A 19853-nucleotide genomic window follows, 5' to 3' on the forward strand; every position below is an offset into this window, starting at 1 on the left:
AATTAAGGTGATAGCTAAATAAACAATTATAAGTTATATGGGGATACTTTTTACTTAATTTGAGAGAGTTAAGGATTATTTGTTTTATACAAACTGTTTTAGAGTAACCTGTATTGTTAATTTAAATTTAAGGAGCCCAAGAAAATAATTCAGGAATAATTCAGGACTCATATAAGGAGCTTCCCTATTCTTTTGGGATCACAAGCCCATCTGAGCATCTGATGAAAGCTTTGCTCTCCCCAGAAACATGCTGTTACTCGATATTTGTCATACAGCTTCAGGGGCATCAGAGACACCCCCATGCCTATCCACGAACCACAGGCTGCCAAATTGTCCTTAGTATAAATACTAAAACTTTACTCTTTATTAGATATAGAGCAAGCTGGCTTCTTTGTCAGTATTTCAATCCCCTTCCAATTAGAAGAAGGTAATCTGGCCATTTAGGAAGTTAGAGATGTCTCTCTTGTTGAAATGTAGAGTAGGTGGGGATGGTCTTTTTAAAAGACAGTTAAGTGGTGTCAGTTCCTTAGTGATGGTCATCTCAAGGTGTGTGCAATGTCTTCCAGGTATTCCGAAAGGACCTCATCAGTGCCATGAAAATTTCAGATTCTCACCACGTTAATCCTGACAGCTATTACCTCTTTGCGGATACATGGAAAGAAGAATGGGAAAAGGGAGTCCAGGTACCAGCCAGTCCAGACGCTGTTCCACAGCCTACCCTCAGGTATTTGCATGCTTGCACCTTTGACTTAAGAAATCAATGTGTGTGTTTTTTTTGTGTGTGGGGGGGGTTAAGGTTTTATTGGGGAAAGGGAACGGGACTTTATTGGGGAACAGTGTGTACTTCCAGGACTTTTTTTCCAAGTCAAGTCCTTTCGATCTTAGTTGTGGAAGGCACAATTCAGCTCCAGATCCAGTTGCCATTGCTAGTTGCAGGGAGCACAGCCCTTTTTTTCCCAAGTCCTTTCAATCTTAGTTGTGGAGGGTGCAGTTCAGCTCCAAGTCCAGTTGCCGTTGCTAGTTGCAGGGGGCACAGCCCACCATCCCTTGCGGGAGTTGAACCGGCAACCTTGTGGTTGAGAGCCCACGCTCCAACCAACAACTGAGCCATCCGGGAGGCAGCTCAGCTCAAGGTGCCGTGTTCAATCTTAGTTGCAGGGGGCAGAGTCCACCATCTCGAGGAATTGAACTGGCAACCTTGTGGTTGAGAGCCCACTGGCCCATGTGGGAATCGAACCGGCAGCCTTCGGAGTTAGGAGCACGGAGCTCTAACCGCCTGAGCCACCGGGCCAGCCCCTGTATTCAATCTTAGTTGCAGGGGGTGGAGCCCACCATCCATTGTGGAGTTGAACCGGCAACCTTGTGGTTGAGAGCCCACTGGCCCATGTGGGAATCAAACCGGCAGCCTTCGGAGTTAGGAGCACGGAGCTCCAACAGCCTGAGCCACCGGGCCGGCCCAGGAAATGAATGTTCTTATGGTTATCTGTGTGTTGCTTAGGGACAGAGTTTCATACATTCATAAATGCAAAAGCATATACCATGTTTACCAGTTCACTCAGACTACTGGCAGATTATGCCAGGCTAAAATAGGCCAGTAGTTACAGTCAAGTTCAATTATTTGGGGATATAATATGTGCCCATTTACAGGATAAAGCTGTTTGGAGTCCAGTCTGAAATTATAATAAGATTTTTGGAGACGAGGATTTCCAAGTCTGACTGAACAATCAGTAGAATTTATTTGTCTTTGAAGAGAAGCAGAGCATTCATTACATAACCCCATAATAACCCTTGTAATGCGTAACACCATGAGAAGTTGCTTCATTATAATAGGGGCCTTATAGTGATAGCATCTATAAATAAAGGGCCAAAACATTTAGTTGTAGAATGCATAAATACTGGGGGTGCCAAAAAAAATGTAGACACATGACTTGTATTCATCTTTTGTTGCCAGTATATATTGAGTACTCGCATTACAATTTTAATACAGTTTTTTCCTTTCTTAAAATGTGTATACATTTGTATAAATGAAAGGGGATAGCTGAAATAATTGGGTTGACTAGAAGCCTGTAGCCTTCGTTTGCAAAGATTAGAGAAGAAAGTTTAAGCAAGACAGGACTTTGGTTTTGTAGGAAGGGGAGAAAGGACTTTTCTGCCAGAGTAAGTAGTAAGTTCAGCTCCTCAAGAGTAATGACTGGTTTTAGAAACCATTTTTTCTTACTGGCCTTTGTGTTCCCAGTGCTTTACACAAAGGCTGGAATGAAATAAAATGCTTGGTATAAGAGTGAGTGAATGAGTGAGTGAAGGGAGGGAGAGTGGGTGAGGGAAGGGAAGGGATAGCAACAGATAAAGGGGCTGATGGAATCTGCTGCCTACTATGAGAAATTATACCTCTCATTGTACATCTATTTCTTTTTTCTTTTTTTTTTCTTTTTTTAAAGATTTTATTGGGGAAGGGGAACAGGACTTTATTGGGGAACAATGGTCAAATTGTTGTCCTTTCAATCTTAGTTGTGGAGGGTTCTGTTCAGCTTCAAGTTGTTGTTCTTTCAGTCTTAGTTGTGGAGGGCGCAGCTCAGCTCCAGGTCCAGTTGCCGTTTTCTAGTTGCAGGGGGCACAGCCCACCATCCCTTGCGGGAGTCGAACCGCAACCTTGTGGTTGAGAGGACGCACTCCAACCAACTGAGCCATCCGGGAGCTCAGCGGCAGCTCAGCTCAAGGTGCCGTGTTCAATTTTAGTTGCAGGGGGCGCTGCCCACCATCCCTTGCAGGACTCAAGGAATTGAACTGGCAACCTCGTGGTTGAGAGCCCATGCTCCAACCAACAACTGAGCCATCCAGGAGGCAGCTCAGCTCAAGGTGCCGTGTTCAATCTTAGTTGCAGGGGGCAGAGCCCACCATCCCTTGCGGGACTCGAGGAATTGAACTGGCAACCTTGTGGTTGAGAGCCCACTGGCCCATGTGGGAATCGAACCGGCAGCCTTCGGAGTTACGAGCACGGAGCTCTAACCGCCTGAGCCACCGGGCCGGCCCCTGTACATCTATTTCTAGTACATACAGAGGGTGCCAAAAAAAGGAACATGCATTTTAAAAAAGGAAAAAAACTGTATTAAAATTGCAATACTCCATATATACCGATAACAAAAGATGAATACAAGTCATGTGTATACATTTTTTTGGCACCCCCAGTATTAGGTTCTTAAAGGACAGAGGTTATACATCCTTGAATTCTCTGTCCTTAGCACCAGGTTCATGCTCCAGAAATGCTTGTTGAGTCCCTTCTGGAAACACAAGCCCAAGCTGTCCCACCCACAGAGACTGTCTGCTCTGTTGAGGAAAGCTCCAGTCATGCCGAACATGCATCCTGAGCCTTACTAGCTCACCATCATTGACACCAACATCTGGCCCCTAAAAATTAGAACAGCATCATGAGTGAACAGAAGAGTCGGGCATTTGCACGTCCTTGCTGTCAATATGTTTATATAGCCCATAGCAGTAACAGTGGGGAAGCTAGACTTCCACCTCAATCCTGCAGTAATGATGCATCCCTTCCCCTCCCATCTAAGGTGGTATCAGAGGAGACTGAGTGCAAAGTTGGGACTTTCACCATTGCCCAGTAGTAATGAGGGCACCTCCTCTTCCTGTAATGTCAGTGGAGGAGGCCACATAGAGAGCAGTAATAAGGTGCTCTTACCAATCCCAGTGAGGGAGGAACATCAGTGGGGGCTTAATGGGGAGCCAGAACTCCCAGCCTCACCCAGCAGTAACAGAGTCCCTGCCCTTGGATATCGACAGAGGCCAAATGGTGAACCAAGAGTTCTGCAACCATGGTAGTAATGAGGTGATAACCCCTCTCCCTAACCCAATCTCCATGCAGAGCAGTGTCAGAGGAAGCGAGTCAAAACAGAAAGTTTAAAGGTCCAGAGTCCCAAGTTGCAGTATGAAAAAAAATCACTTATACCAAGAACCAAGAGGATCTCAACTTGATCAAAGATAGTTAATAGATGCCAGTACCAAGATGACACAGATACGAGAATTGCCTAATAAAGATTTAAAAGCAGTCATTATAAAAATGCTTCAGTGAACAATTGTGAACACATTTGAAGCAAAATGAAATGATAGTATCTCTTCTTTCATTCCTGATACTGGCAATTTTTATCTCCTTTTTTATTTGCTACAGGTTGATCAATTTTATTGACCATGTCACAGAATCATCTTTGTTTTGTTATTTTTTTCTGTTTTTAATTTCATTTTTCCTGCTCTTTCTATTATTTCAATTCTTCTGCTTACTTTGGGTTTATTTTGCTCTTTAACTAGTTTCTTGAATTGGGAGCTCAGCTTATTGATTTGACTTTTCCTCTTTTCCAATGTAAGCATTTAGTGTTATAAATTGCCCTCTCAGCATTGCTCTAGTTGTGTCCCACAAATTTTGATGTGTTCTATTTTCATTTTCATTCCCTTTAGTGTATTTTCCCCTTTAGACTTCATCTTTCACCTTTTTTCCCCTTTGAGATTCATTTTATTTAGAAATGTGGTTTTCAGTTTCCAAGCATGTGGATATTTTCTTGTTATCTTCTAGTTACCGATTTCTAGTTTTGATTCCATTGTAATTAGAGAACACACTCAGTATAGTTCCAATTTGTTTAAATTTGTTGAGGTTTATTTTATGGCCCAGGATATGGTCTATTATGGTACATGTTTGTGGATGCTTGAAAACAATGCTGCTGCTCTTGGGTCGAGTGTTTTATAATTGTTAATTTGATCCTATTAGTTGATGGTGTTGAGTTCTTCTATATCCTTAAACATTTTCTGTCTATTATGTCAATTACTGAGATAGGTTCAAGACTCCCAACTATAATTGAGAAGCTGTTTATTTATCCTTTCAGTTCAATCAGTTTTTGTTTCACATATTTTGCAACACAGTTATTTGGTGCACATACATTTACAATTGCTATGTTTTCTTGGATTGATCCTTATGTCTTTATATAATGTGCCTCTCCATCTCTGGTAATTTGCTTTGCTATGAAGTCTACTTAATCTGATATTAATATAGCTACTCCTGATTCTTTTGAATAATGTTTGCCTTATATGTCTTTTTCTTTTCAACTTACATATATGCTTATATTTTAAGTATGTTTTTTGTAGACAACATATATTTAGATCATGTTTTTAATCCACTCTGTCAATCTCTGTCTTTTAAGGGGTTTACATCATTTACACTAAATGTAATTATTGATATGTTAGGGTTTAAGTCTGCCATTTTAGTTTATCTTATTGTGTATGTTCTCTGTTTTTTTATTTCTGGTTTTTTTTTCTGCCTTCCTGAGGGTTATCTGAACAAATTACCACAGCTTCACCCAATGTGAAATACATTATTTGAGTAGCCCATAACTGTTCATGAAATTGAATTTTTAATTAACAACTCTCCCTAAAAAAATACCTCCAGGCCCAAATGGTTTTACTGGAGAATTCTACCAAACATTTAAAGAAATAAAAAGTGATAATCCTAGAAGAGAAATTTGAATCAAACTTAATGGAGTTACAGAATAGCTGACTGTGGGAATGTGGATGCACTGTTGTTGAGAGGCTCTAGATGTGCAGCCAAAGGAACTTAGTGAAAGTGAAATTACAGACATAAATAAAGTGATTGTGGTAAAAAGAATGAAGATAGCCTGGAGAAAATGATGCCAACAAAAAATTTCACATTAGGGCGTCCCGGTGGCTCAGGTGGTTGGAGCACCGTGCTCCTAACGCCGAGGTCACCGGTTCGAGTCCCACATGGGCCAGTGAGTTGCGCCCTCTATAGCTAAGATTGTGAACAATGGCTCCACCTGGAGCTGGGCTGCTGTGCGCAGCCGGACAACGGCATGCGCTGCCGTGGGCTACCATGTGCTGTCATGAGCAGCCGGCAGCCAGCGTGAGTGGCCAGCAGCCAGCAAGAGCTGCTGTGAGCGGCCGACCGACTGCCAGTGACAGACTGCCTCAGCCCAGGGGAGCGCAAGGTTCATAATACCAACATGGACGAGGGAGTTGCGTCCTCCACAACTAGACTGAACAACAGCTTGAACCAGAGTGGGGTTGAGGGGGAAACCACATTAAAGGAACTCTCAGAAATATTTTACAACACTGAAAACACAAAGGACAAAATGTTGGAAACTAATCTAAATTTAAAAAGGAGTATGACAATTTGTCAAAGCCTAGAAAAGGTGCTTTCTCTTTATCATAAATCATGCAATGAAAAGGAATCAAGCACTGTACTCTTGATAAGTTTTTACAAAAAGAATTTAAATTCACAGTGTTTCAAATTATAGTGTATTAAACACATACTGGTTTTACAATTTTTATTTCCCTATATATTTGTAACCCACAATAAGAGAGGTTTTAATGTTTTGACAAAAATTTTAAGGGTCACTGAACAATAATAATTTTCCCCATTGATTATTAAGATTGCTTTTCAGTTTCAGCTTGCACAGTCATTTTTACAGTACCATGCCACAGGGCAGAACAAGGACTACCTGTAATCTGTAGTGACAGCAGATCAGTAATTTTTTGGAAGAGGAGAGTGGAACAGGAAGGTACAAGGAAACTTTTGGAAGTAATGGATATATTCATTATCTTGGCTGTAATGTTGGTTGCAGAGATGTATATATATGTTTGTCAGAACTTAACTAATTTGTACATTTAAAGTATATGCAGTTTAATGTATGTCATTTATACCCCAATTAATGTTAATAAAAGTATCATTCACATCTATATACAGAGGGTGCCAAAAACATTTTAAGAAAGGAAAAAAGTGCATTAAAACTGTAATACTCAATATATACCAATAACAAAAGATGAATACAAGTCACGTTTGACCTCTGCAGTTACAAGAGCTGCTCAAAGTGGTTGCCATCCATGTAATTTTAATAAAGTTTTTTCCTTTCTTAAAATGTGTATACATTTTTTGGCACCCTCTGTATATATGCACATACATTTCATGTATGTGAACAATCACAAATAGAGGAATCTATAGAATGGTAAGAAAATGTGATAAGTGATAGTGGGCACATAAAAACATAACAGTGTGTGATTAGAAGAGAAAAGAAAGACAGCAGAATGTGACTATAAGCTACCTAAAAGCAGAAGCCCTACTGTCAAGTAGTAGTTTTTCAATACACATTTATTGTTGTAAGGAGAATAAGGCAAAGGAAGCAAAGAGGAAAATGGGTAGATATCAGGAAAGAAAATTAATGAAAAAGCAAAAGATACTCTGGTAAGAAAAACAAAAATGAGGATAGGAAGAAAAGGGTATAAAAACAAGGAAGATTTGGGAATAATAGCAAATAAAAAGGGCTGAATCTCCCATTTTAACCACTTGCCTTTTCTATACTGAAAGTAAAAAAGATTTTTTTCACTTTATCAAGCAATTGATTGAGTTTTAGTGTAAGTAAATATGCATTGTACATAATGAGTGACATGGTAAATCAAAATAAGAAAATGGGACAATATTTTTACTGATATATCCCCTCGGGCAAGGAAAGCAAAATAAAAAATAAACATACAGGTGGCCGAATGGCTCAGTTGGTGAGAACACAAGCTCTGAACAACGGGGTTGCCAGTTCAATTCCCATATGGGCCAGTGAGCTGCGCCCTCCACAACTAGATCAGATACAACGAGCTGCCAATGAGCTGCTGGAGGGGCAGCCGTATGGCTCAGTTGGTTAGAGTGTGAGCTCTCAACAGCAGGGTTGCCGGTTCAATTCCTGCATGGGATGGTGGGCTGCGCCCCCTGCAACTAAAGATTGAAAATGGATTGAAAATGGTGACTGGACTTGGAGCTGAGCTGCACCCTCCACAATTAGACTGAAGGATAACTACCTGGAACTGATGGGCCCTGGAGAAACACACTGTCCCCCAATATTCCCCAATAAAAAAAGTAAAAAGAAACATGTAGGATTACATCAAACTAAAAAATATTTTCACAGCAAAGGATACCATCAATAAAACAAAAGGGCATCCTGTTGAATGGGAGAAGATATTTGTCAAAGATACATCTGATAAGGGGTTAATTTCCAAAATTGATAAAAATCTCATTCAACTCAACACCAAAAAAAAAACCCAATTAAAAAATGGGCAGACAACATGAAGAGACATTTCTCTAAAGAGGACATACAGACATGAAAAAATGCTCAACCTCACTAATCACTAGAGAAACGCAAATAAAAACCACAATGAGATACCATCTCATTCTGGTCAGAATAGCTATCATCAGTAAATCAACAAACAACAAGTGCTGGCGAGGATGTGGAGAAAAGGGAACCCTCGTGCACTGTTGGTGGGATTGCAGATTGGTGCAGCCACTATGGAAATCAATATGGAGATATCTCAAAAAACTGGAAATGGTACTACCTTATGACTCAGAAATTCCACTCTTAGGTATCTAGCCATAACGGTAATTCGAAAAAATTTATGCACCTCTATGTTTATTGCAACGCTATTCACAATAGCTAAGACGTGGAAACAACTGAAATGCCCATCAGTAGATGACTGGATTAAGAAACTGTGGTACATTTATACAATGGAGTATTACGCAGCCATAAAGAAGATGAAATCTTACCATTTGCAACGATATGGATGGACCTAGAGAACATTATGCTAAGTGAAACAAGTCAGATGAAGAAAGAAAAATACCATATGATCACTTATATGTGGAATCTAAAGAATAGAATAAATGCCAAACTAATCAGAAACAGTATCAGAGATACAGAGAAAAACAGAGTTCCTAGATGGGAGGATGGTGAGGGAGAAGGTGAGGGGATTAGAAAGCACAGTCGGTAATCACAAGATTGCCACGGGGATGCGACAGACAGTTTGGGGAATATAATCAATAATGTTGTAAAGATTTTGTAGGTTATCCAGTGGACAGTTGTCTTATTAGTGAGACCACTTCATGGATACTGTAGATGCCTGACCACTGCAGTGTACGCCTGAAGCTGAATAATAATGAATGTCAACTATAATTTAATATATATGTGGTCACAGGATGTGGAGTACAGCGTAGGGAATGGAGTCAGTGGAATTGTAACAGCTATATACGATGTCAGAGGGGTAGTAGATTGCGGGAGGGGTTTACCACTTTGTGACAGGTATAAATTTCTAACTATATTGTTTTGTATATCTGAAACCAATAAAAAAAAGTGGGAGGTAGGAGGATTTCACTAAGTTCCTCAGTCAGGTCAAGTTCTAAGTTTGTCACATAACCACCATGGGCTTTTATAAATGTGCAGCTTTCCATTTTTTTTAGATTTTTCAACATTGGGATATAATTAATAAATATTTTTTTATCAAAATAGAATTCACATACCATAAAATTCACCCTTTTAAGTTGTGTGGTGGTTTTTAGTATATTCACAGAGTCATGAAACTATCACCACTATGTAATTCCAATTTGAAGGCAAGAAGTTCAAGATCAAGTTGCTGTCAGGGTTGGTGTCCAGTGAAGCCTCTCTTCCTGGCTTGTAGATGGCCACCTTCTCTCTGTATCCTCACAGGGCCTTTCCTCTGTGCATTAAGAGGGAGAGATCTATTTGGTGTCTTGCTCTTCTTTTTTTTCTCTTCCTCTTCTTATAAGGACAACAACCCTATCAGAGTAGGTCCCCACACTTGTGACTTCCCTTAATTCTTACGGGCCCCATCTCCAAATAGGGCTTCAGCCTATGAATTCTGGGAAGACACACGTCAGTTTATAACAGCCACTAATCTGCTTTCTGTCCCTATGGATTTGCCTATTCTGGACATCGCATAAATGGAATCATACAGCATGTGTCCATTTGAAACTGACTTCCTTTACTCAGCATAATGTTTTCAAAGTTTGTCCATGTTATAATACTTACCAGTATTTTGTTACTTTTTATGGCCAAATAATATTCCATTCTATGAGTATACCACATTTTGTTAATCTGTTCATCAGTTGATAGATGTTTGGGTTGTTTCCATGTTTTGGCAATTATGAATAATGATGCTATGGACGTTCTTGTACAAGTTTTTGAGTGGACATATGTTTTCTTTTCTCTCAGGTATATACCTAGGAGTTGAATTACTGGGTCACATGTTAACCGTATCTCTACCATTTTGAGGAATCATTAAATTGTTTTCCACAGCATCTGCAATATTTTGTATTCTTACTGGCCATGTATGACAGGGTTCCATTTTCTCCATATGTTCACCTCACTTGTTGATAATAGCCATCTTAGTGGGTATGAAGTGTATCTCATTGTGGTTTTGATTTGCATTTGCCTGATGGCTAATGACGTTGAGCATCTCTTCTTCATGTGCTTATTAGCCATTTGTATATTTGTTTTGAAAGAGAGCTTTTCTGCTTTATTACAAAAAGAAGAACCCTTTATGTGGTCAGAAAATACAAGATTGATCTTTTTTTCTCTTCCTGTGAAATGCTACTGTTCAGACAGCCAAAGTGTATCATCTCAGTTGTTCACTTCTTTCTTTCTTTCTTTCTTTCTTTCTTTCTTTCTTTCTTTCTTTCTTTCTTTCTTTCTTTTTAATTTTCTAATCCATAAACTTGGTATTTTTTATTTATTGGTTTCCTTAATATTTCTTTGTGATTATTTATAGTTTTTTGTTAGATATCTTTAACATTTTTTTCATTAAATTCATACCTAGGTCGCTGTGGTGTTTTAATGCTATTGTAAATATTTTTTTTTATTTTAGTTTGCAGTTGTTTCCTTTTACTTTGTAGAAATACTACAAATATATCCATTGACCTAGTATCCCATTACTTGGATAAATTCACTTATTAATTGCAGTAGTTTGTAAGTTCTTTAAGGTTTTCTGTGTACACAATCATGTCATCTGTAAATAAAAATAATTGTACTTCTTCCTTTTGAGGTTGATCGTTATAGTAGTACCCCCCGCCAAAGAATCTTGCCTCCTGCTCTCTGTGCCCTTATGTATAACCCTCACACAACAATTCTGAACTGGTATTGTCCAATGTGACATCAGCAAAAATGATGCAAAACAAAGGCTTGATTAAGCACTTGCACATGGAGGCTTGCCTTCTTTGAATCATGAGACCACCATGCCATAAAGAACACCCCCGCAAAACAACGAAAAAAAAGAATATGTTGATCAAGAGGCCCCACTGCCCTAGGTAAACTCTTTTCCCTGGATTCCCACCATATGATTACAGTTTCATGAATGATCCTAAAGCAAGACCAGCAAGAGATGGCTCTGCCAACTCACAAATTTGCAAAAAAATGGTAGATAATTGTTATTTGAAGATGCTAAGTTTCAGAATAGTTTGTTATGCAGCAATAAATAATGGGTACAGGCATTTGTACCTAGAAATAGGGTGTTGCCATAACAGAAGCACAAAATATGTGGCATTGGTCTGGTCATGATCTGAGGCTTGAAAAAGTAGCACGGAGATAATTGGTAAAGTTGGATGTATGGCAAACAAACTGTTAGTGGGGTCTGGACAGATGACAACGCATAGAGTAAAACCCTTAAAGAATTCATAGAAAACACAAATTTGCATTGTATTGTACTATACTGATAAAAGCACAATCATCAGTTCACTTTATGTTCCATCGCATTCACTTTGGAATGGATGCCCGTGGTTGCTGAAAATCTGACTCTTCAGTGAATAGGATGACAAAGTCCCCTGATCATCAGTTCCAGAATGTCCCATTTTTATATGGTGCATTCCTGAATTCCATATCTCCATAATTATATATATATATAATATAATTATATATATATATATATATATATATATATATATTCCAAAAAAATGTATACACATATTAAGAAAGGAAAACTATTAAAATTGTAATACTCAATAAATACCGATAACAAAAGATGAATACAAGTCACATTTGACTTCTGCAAAAAAAAAACACAAAAAAAACCAAGAGGTGCTCAAAGTGGTTACCATCAGCGTCCAGACACTTGTGAGTATGGCAAACTACTGCTTGAGCAACGTCGACCAGTGTCCATTTGTATACATTTTTTTGGCACCCCAGTGTGTGTGTGTGTGTGTGTGTGTGTGTGTGTGTGTGTGTGTATTTGGAGAAATTATTCAGGTCTTTTGCCCACTTTGAAAATTGGGCTGTCTTTTTATTGCTGAGTTGTCAAAGTTCTTTACATATTCTGGATACAAGTCTCTTATCAGATACATGATTTTAAAACATTGTCTCCTGTTCTGTGAATTGCCTTTTCACTTTCTTGGTGGCGTCCTTTGAGGCACAAAATTTTTTAATTTTTATGAAATTCAGCTTTTCTATTTTTTCCTTTGGTTGCTTGTCCTTTTGGTGTCAGGTCTAAGAAATCATCGCCTAAACCAAGATCATGAAACTTTACATCTATTTTTTTTAAGAATTTTATAGTTTTGTTTCTTATACTTGGGTCTTTGATCTATTTGAGTTAATGTTTGTATATGGTGTGAGGTGTTCGGGGTCAACTTCATTCTTTTGCATGGGAATATCCAGGTGTCCCAGCTTCATTTGTTGAGCAGCTTACTTTTAGAAAGTCATAGACACTATATACCCTAACCCCATCCACCTGGGTTCCATGAGTACCTTATAAACCAGGCTGCTATGGAAGAAAACATAGTTCTTGAATCACCAAGAAATCCCAGTTCTATTTTTTCTTACAAAAGTGTAACTACTATTTTTTTTTTATTAGTTTCAGGTGTACAAAACACTATAATAGTTAGACATTTACACCCCTCCCAAAGTGATAACCCCCCCATCTACTACCCCTCCAACATCGTATATAGCTGTTAAAAAAACATTGACTATTCCCTATGTTGTACTTTACATCCCGTGACCAAACATATATATCTCAAAAAAACTGGATACACATTTTAAGAAAGGAAAAAAGTTGTATTAAAATTACACTGATGGTAACCATTTTGAGCACCTCTTGTAATTGCAGAAGTCAAACGTGACTTGCGTTCATCTTTTGTGATTGGTATATATTGAGTATTACAATTTTAATACAGTTTTTTCCTTTCTTAAAATGTGTATACATTTCTTTGATACCCTCTGTATATATTTAATTATAGTTGACGTTCAATATTGTACTTTAGCTTCAGGTGTACAGCACAGTGGTCAGGCATCTACACAGTCTATGAAGTAATCCCCCTGATAAGTCCTGTGCCCATCTGGCACCCTACGTGATCTTTACAACATTGTTGGTTATATTCCCCATACTGTATTTGATGTCCCTATGACTATATTGTGACTACCAATCTGTACTTTCTAATCCCTTCACCTTCTCCCCCATCCCCACCCCTCCCATCTAGCAACCATCCTTTTTTTTCCCCCTGAATCTCTGAATCTATTTCTGTTTTGTTTGTTCGTTTATTCTGTTTTTTAGATTCCACATATAAGTGAGATCATTTGGTATTTGTCTTTCTCTGTCAGAACTTATTTCACTTAGCATAATATTCTCTAGGTCCGTCCATGTTGTTGCAAATGGTAAGATTCCATCATTTTTTATGGCAGAGTAATACTCCATTGTATAAATGTACCACAGTTTCTTAATCCAGTCATCTACTGATGGGCATTTTGTTGTTTACATATCTTGGCTATGTGAACAGTGCTGCAATAAACATCGGGGTGCATATATTTTTTCGAATCAGTGCTTTGGGTTTCTTTGCGTAGATACCTAGGAGTGGAATTGATGGGTCATAAGATAGTTCCATTTTCAATTTTCTGAGGAACCTCCATACTGTTTTCCATAGTGGCTGCACCAATCTGCAATCCCACCAACAGTGCACGAGGGTTCCCTTTTCTCCACATCCTCGCCAGCACTTGTTGTTTGTTGATTTATTGATGATAGCCATTCTGACTGGGGTGACATGGTATCTCATTGTGGTTTTTATTTGCATTTCTCTAATGATTAGTGATGTTGAGCATCGTTTCATATGTCTGTTGGCCATCTGTATGTCCTCTTTAGAGAAATGTCTCTTCATGTCCTCTGCCCATTTTTGAATTGGGGTGTTTGTTTTTTCGGTGTTGTATGAGTTTTTGTAACAAATTTTGGATATAAGCCCCTTATCAGATGTAACATTGACAAATATCTTCTCCCATTCAGTAGGCTGTCTTTTGTTTTATTGATGATTTCCTTTGCTATGAAAAAACTCTTTAGTTTGATGTAATCCCCCATGTTTATTTTTTCTTTTGCTTCCCTTGCCAGAGGGGATATATCAGTAAAAATATCACTAAGGGTATTGTCTGCAAATTTACTTCCTATATTTTCTAATAGGAGTTTCATTGTTTCGGGCCTTACATTTAAGTGTTTAATCCATTTTGGATTTATTCTTGTCTATGGCGTAAGAAGGTGGTCCAATTTCATTTTTTTGCATGTGTTGTCCAGTTTTCCCAGAACCATTTATTAAATAGACTGTCTTTACCCCCAGTGTAAATTCTTGCTTCCATTGTTATTAGATTAATTGACCATATAGGCATGGATTTATATCTGGGCTGTCTGTTCTGTTTCATTGGCCTATGTGTCTGTTTTTATGCCAATACTTTGCTGTATTGATTGCCATAGCCTTGTAGTGTGATTTGATGTCAGGTAGTGTTATACCTCCCACTTTGTTCTTATTTCTCAAGATTGTTGTGACTGTTCGGGGTCTTTTATGATTCCATATAAATTTTAGGATTATTCTTAAAATCCCCTCTTTCACAAATCTACCAAGGTAACTTTTTAAAGTTTTCCCTACTTTGAACTAAGAAGCTGTTTTCTACTTTATGCTTGACTCTGTCCAAGTATGATACTTTTTCCCCCTACTATATGACAAAACATCATTTATGTTCCTTTTTATTGGTTAATTTTATAACTTTTTATGTTAGTGTTTCTTTTTGTATGTCTTTGTTGTTTTTTGCATAGATCACAAAACTCCTAGATGTTAAGGAGGTGTCTGGTAACTGGTTATTTACACTCTTGAGAATATTTCAACAGTTTTTGAAGTGGAAAGATAATACCTTTGGGAGCATTTGAGATCTTGCTCCCTGGCACATGTCGTGAATTTGGCTCAAGTAAACTCATAAAAATAAAAAAAATAAAAAAAGAAAAAAGCTGTATTCTCAAAGTTTCAAATTAAAGTGTTTTCTTCTGACATAACTGCCAAATCTAAGCTAATATAAATGTTTCATAATAAACCCTTGTAATGATTGCTTTTAGAATTAAAACTTATCTTCAGTGATTGTGTATTGCTTTCATATAAAGAAGAAATGTTAATAATTATTCAATTGTAAAAATTCTTCCTGCCTTCCAAATTTTAAAAATTGTAAATCACTGTGCATTGAAAGCATGATGGCATTTCTCTTTTTTAACATTTAACTTTTTATTTATTTATTTAGTTTTGGTCCTTGGAAAGAACCTTTTAGATTTTTATTAAAATATAGCTAACATACAATATTATGTTAGTTTCAGGTGTACACCATAGTTATACAACATTTATGTACTTGAAGAAATGATTGTTTATTAATTCTGTGTAAAAGATTTTTAATACAGAATGTTATAGCGGTTTACAATAGCATACGAAAAGTGTCAGAATGTAAAAACAAAAATCTTTTAACATATTATTTTGGGTTAGTTTGTTAAAATCAAAACCAATTGGTTAGTTATTTTATTATCTACTGATGGAAAACTCACTTCTCTGGAGAAAATATTCTAAAATATAAATCTGTTAGAGAAATTTAAGTATGACTCTAATGTAATACAATAGTTACATAAGTTAAAATATTGGGAAACAATTCTTTACCATTATGTATTACTCAAGATAGGCCAATTCCTGTAACAAACATCCCCAAAAGTCTCAGCATCTTAACATAATGAAGGTTTTGTTTCTTGCACATGTCTCCTTCCAATGTGGGTTTGGGATGGGGGTCATCTCTGTCCCATGTAGTCAGTCATTCAGGGACTCAGGGGTTTGTTTTATTTTAGTTTGGTCTGGTTTCGTTTTTTTTCTGTGTTTTTTATTTATTTATTAAAGTTTATTGGGATGGCAATTGTTAGTAAAGTTACATAGATTTCAGGTGTACAGTTGTGTATTACATCATCTATAAATCCCATTGTGTGTTCACCACTCAGAGTCAGTTCTCCTTCCATCACCATATGTTTGATCCCCTTGGTTTCGTTTTTTGAGTGGCTCTTCTATCTACTAGGTCCTTTCCCACTCCCTTCTCCACCCCAAAAATTCTAAATCAAGTCTGCAGGAAAATAAAAGACAATGCAGAGGGTTATGCAGGTAGATTTGGAAGGGGAGGCAGCTAGACTTTGAAGTGGTTTATCCACCCATATGCCATAAGCCAGGACTCACTCACATGGCCCACCTAACTGCAAAGGAGGCTGGGGAATGCAGTCTTGCTGTGTGCTTAGATGAAAAAAGGAAACAGGGTTTGGTGAGCACAGAGCATTTCTCTGCTGCTCTTTAATAGTGGCATTACAAATTCAAACCTACAGGAGCACAGGAACCTTATTTATTTTATTCACCACTGTAACACTCTCAGACCTCTTGCATGGCAGCTCTGGGCTCCAGGAGAGAGCATTCCAAGAGATAAGAGGTAGAAGCTGCTAGTCTCAAGGCTTGGGCTCAGGAACTGGCACAATATTCCACCGCACTTAATTAGAACATTTGCAGAGCTCCCAGACTGAACGGGAGGGAAATAGATCCTACCTCTTGACAGAAGAACTATCAAAGGATTTCTGACCATCATCAATCCATCACAATAGTAATATTTTAATGTATATATTTGAATTGTCTTATTACCTACAATTAATCCATTAGAAAAACTTAAATGCAAATAAAACTAAACACTTGCTTTTTATTACCTAAACTGCAAGATTGTCAAAATACTTCAGAATTTTCTTTCCTAATGGACTTAGAAGTGATTTTGGATATCTGTAAATTAATTGACCTGATCCTTGGGTGCTAGAATTACTCTATTGGTGATATAATAACTAAAAAGGACAAAAAGATGCAATAGAGTAGGTGGAGCAAATCCTTTCAGAATTTTTGTTTTGGCTTCAGACTAGGATTTTCCCTCTGTTCCATCATCCCTTGTGCAGTTCTCTTGTCTTGTAGTGTAGTGTGTGTATGTGGTGATTGAAGGGTGTGGTGCAGAGAATCACAGAGCCAGCTTGCTCTGTAAGTTACAACTACTTAGATAAGTTTGTTCACTGCCACAAATAATTTTTTTTTAAGGAAGGCGCAGCTCACAGTGGCCCATATGGGAATCGAACCAGCAACCTTGGTGTTATTAGCACCACACTCTAACCAACTGAGCTAACCAGCCACCCCCACAAGGAATTTTTTGAAAGTTCAACAAATAAAGATGGTGTTGACCCCATTACATATATTTTTAGGTAGACTGGGTGATTTTGACTCTCGTCAGTAATAAATAAGCTTCAGATAGTTTTTTCAGGTTTTTATTTGTATATTTAAATTATTTTCTACTGCAGTAAGTTTCCAGTGAAAGGAAAACAATGCTTCATGTTTGGTAAAAGAAGTGTGCATTATAAGTTGTATGACACAGAAGTGGTTAATGGTTAATATTTACTACGTGTATGTGTGTTTAAAACTATAGATGAATTATTGACTTCTGTAAAAAAATAATCAGAGTACAAAACATTAACTGTGTAGTATATATGCTTATACATACATATACATCGTATGTGTATATATAAATAAAGGGGAATGTTCTTGATTTTTTTCACTTAACAATATATCATCATATACTTCTGAGTCATTAATGATACTGAGAGGGAATGATTAGATTTTCAGGCAGGCCCTATTTCTCTTTGGAATGTACAAACTGGACTAACTGCGCTATGGACAGTAGTACTTGCTTCACTAACTTGCCGGCTCAAATATATACCCACCGGTTCAGCATTTCCACTTGGATGTCCAATAGACATCTCAGACTTAAAGGTCCCAAACTGAACTACTGATCTTCCCAAACTAGTCCCACGTGTAATTTTCCATGTTTAATTGATGGTAGATCCATCCTTTCTGTTGTAGCTCTGCCTTTTCAGTCTTTCAGGCAACATTCTTAGTCATCTTTGATTCTTCATTCCCTCATACCCCATATTCACTATTAAAGGAGACCCTCTTGGCTCTACTTTCAAAAGATAATATGGATTTCATACAGTAAGTCAAAGGAGGAACAGCCACTAATGATCAATGGGAGCACAGGCCTACCTGCCTCCCACTTCACTGCTGTATTTGATCGTCATGCCTCTCTCACCTCCCCCTACTCCCCTTGCCCTACTCTTCCCACACCACCTTTCCCATTCCATTTCAGGCAGCGGCAGCCTACCGTTCATGCTTTCAATTGTGAGAATTAGTAGAGCACAGTGTACAGAGACTTTCATATACACACTTATCTAAAGTTTAAGGCAGTCCTTTGACTGTTTTTCCAGTACTATTGCTGTATAAGTTGTTTTTCCATTTACTATTGCCCCCAAACTTAGCAACATCAAGCAACTATTTTATTGTATTCATGGATTCTGTGGGTCTGGAAATCAGGCAGGGCACAGTGGGGGTGCTTCGTCTCTGCTCTACAATGTCTCTGACCTCATCTAAGAAGACTTGAAGTTTGGAGTTGACTCAGTAGCTCGGGGGTGGAATCATCTGCAGGTTTATTTACTAACATGTCTGTCACCTGGGCTGGGATGTCATAAAGACTGCATGTGGCCTCTCCATGTGGTTTGGCTTCTTCACAGCATGACAGCCTCAGCATAGGCAGACTTTTTACAGGCCTTAGGCACAGGGCTCCCCACATGCACATGTTCCAGCAAACGGGGTAGAAGCTATATTCCCTTTTATAAGCCAGCGTTGCAATTCTCAGAGCATCACTTCTGCCATATTCTATCGGTGAAAACAGTCACAAGCCCTCCCCAACTCAAGAGAAGGAGAAATAGCCTTTACCACTTGATGCGAGAGTGGCAAAGTCACATTGTAGAAGAGCGTGTGGGATTTTGAAAATACCATCTGTCACAGGTTATAATTGTCCTGTTTGATAGATGAGTCATGGAGTCTGGTAGAGAAGTGGTAGCCTGGAGTGGCAAGATTAATAAGGGGTATCTTGGGAAACGACTCCTAGAGAAATGATAACAAGGGGTTCCTATTTAGTGATCTTTTAAGACACTTATTTCCAGCCTTTAAAAAATCCATGATGTTTTAGTGTTTGCAAGATCTGTGCTCTTCACAGATGATTCTAATCTGCTCATTAGGAAATGAAAAATAGTCTCTACTGCCAAATATTTTTAAGATTTTTCTTAAAGTATAGCTAACATGCAATATTATATTAGTTTCAGGTGTACACCATAGTTATTCAACATTTATATGCCAAAAGAAGTGATCACCCTAAGTCCAACAACCATCAGACACCATACAACGCTCTCACAATATTACTGACTATATTCCCTGTGCTGTACATTACATCCCCATGACTTACTTGTTTTATACCTGGAAATTTGGACCTCTTATTCTTCTTTATTCCCCCCCCCCTTTTTCAGTTACATTTGACATTCAGTATTATTTTATATTAATTTCAGGTGTACAGCATAGTGGTTAGACATTTATATAATTTAAGAATTGATGCCCCTGACGCGTCTATTACCCACCAGGCAGTATACATAGTTATTACCATATTATTGACTGTAGTCCCTATGCTGTACTTTACATCGTCATGACTGTTTTGTAACTACCAATTTGTACTTCGTAATCCCTTCACTTTTTCACCCTGCCCCCCAAGTCCCTCCTCTCACCCCGACACCATCTGTGTCCATCTGACACCATGCATAGTCATTACAATATTATTGACTATATTCCTTATGCT

The 19853-nt window shown here is 38.1% G+C and overlaps 1 protein-coding gene across 9 annotated transcripts in view; it reads left to right on the top strand.

Moving 5' to 3' along the window:
• JADE3 (jade family PHD finger 3) overlaps positions 1-19853 on the top strand; it is a 147763-nt gene that overhangs the window by 93060 nt on the left and 34850 nt on the right. For all 9 annotated transcript variants that reach the window (XM_074324007.1, XM_074324008.1, XM_019716748.2 and 6 more), the window contains one exon: positions 567-724. In XM_074324007.1, coding sequence (XP_074180108.1) covers positions 567-724 — 158 coding nt within the window. The remainder of the gene's footprint in view (positions 1-566; positions 725-19853) is intronic.

Source organism: Rhinolophus sinicus, chromosome X, assembly GCF_036562045.2.
Source record: "Rhinolophus sinicus isolate RSC01 chromosome X, ASM3656204v1, whole genome shotgun sequence".
NCBI classification, from domain to species: domain Eukaryota; kingdom Metazoa; phylum Chordata; class Mammalia; order Chiroptera; family Rhinolophidae; genus Rhinolophus; species Rhinolophus sinicus.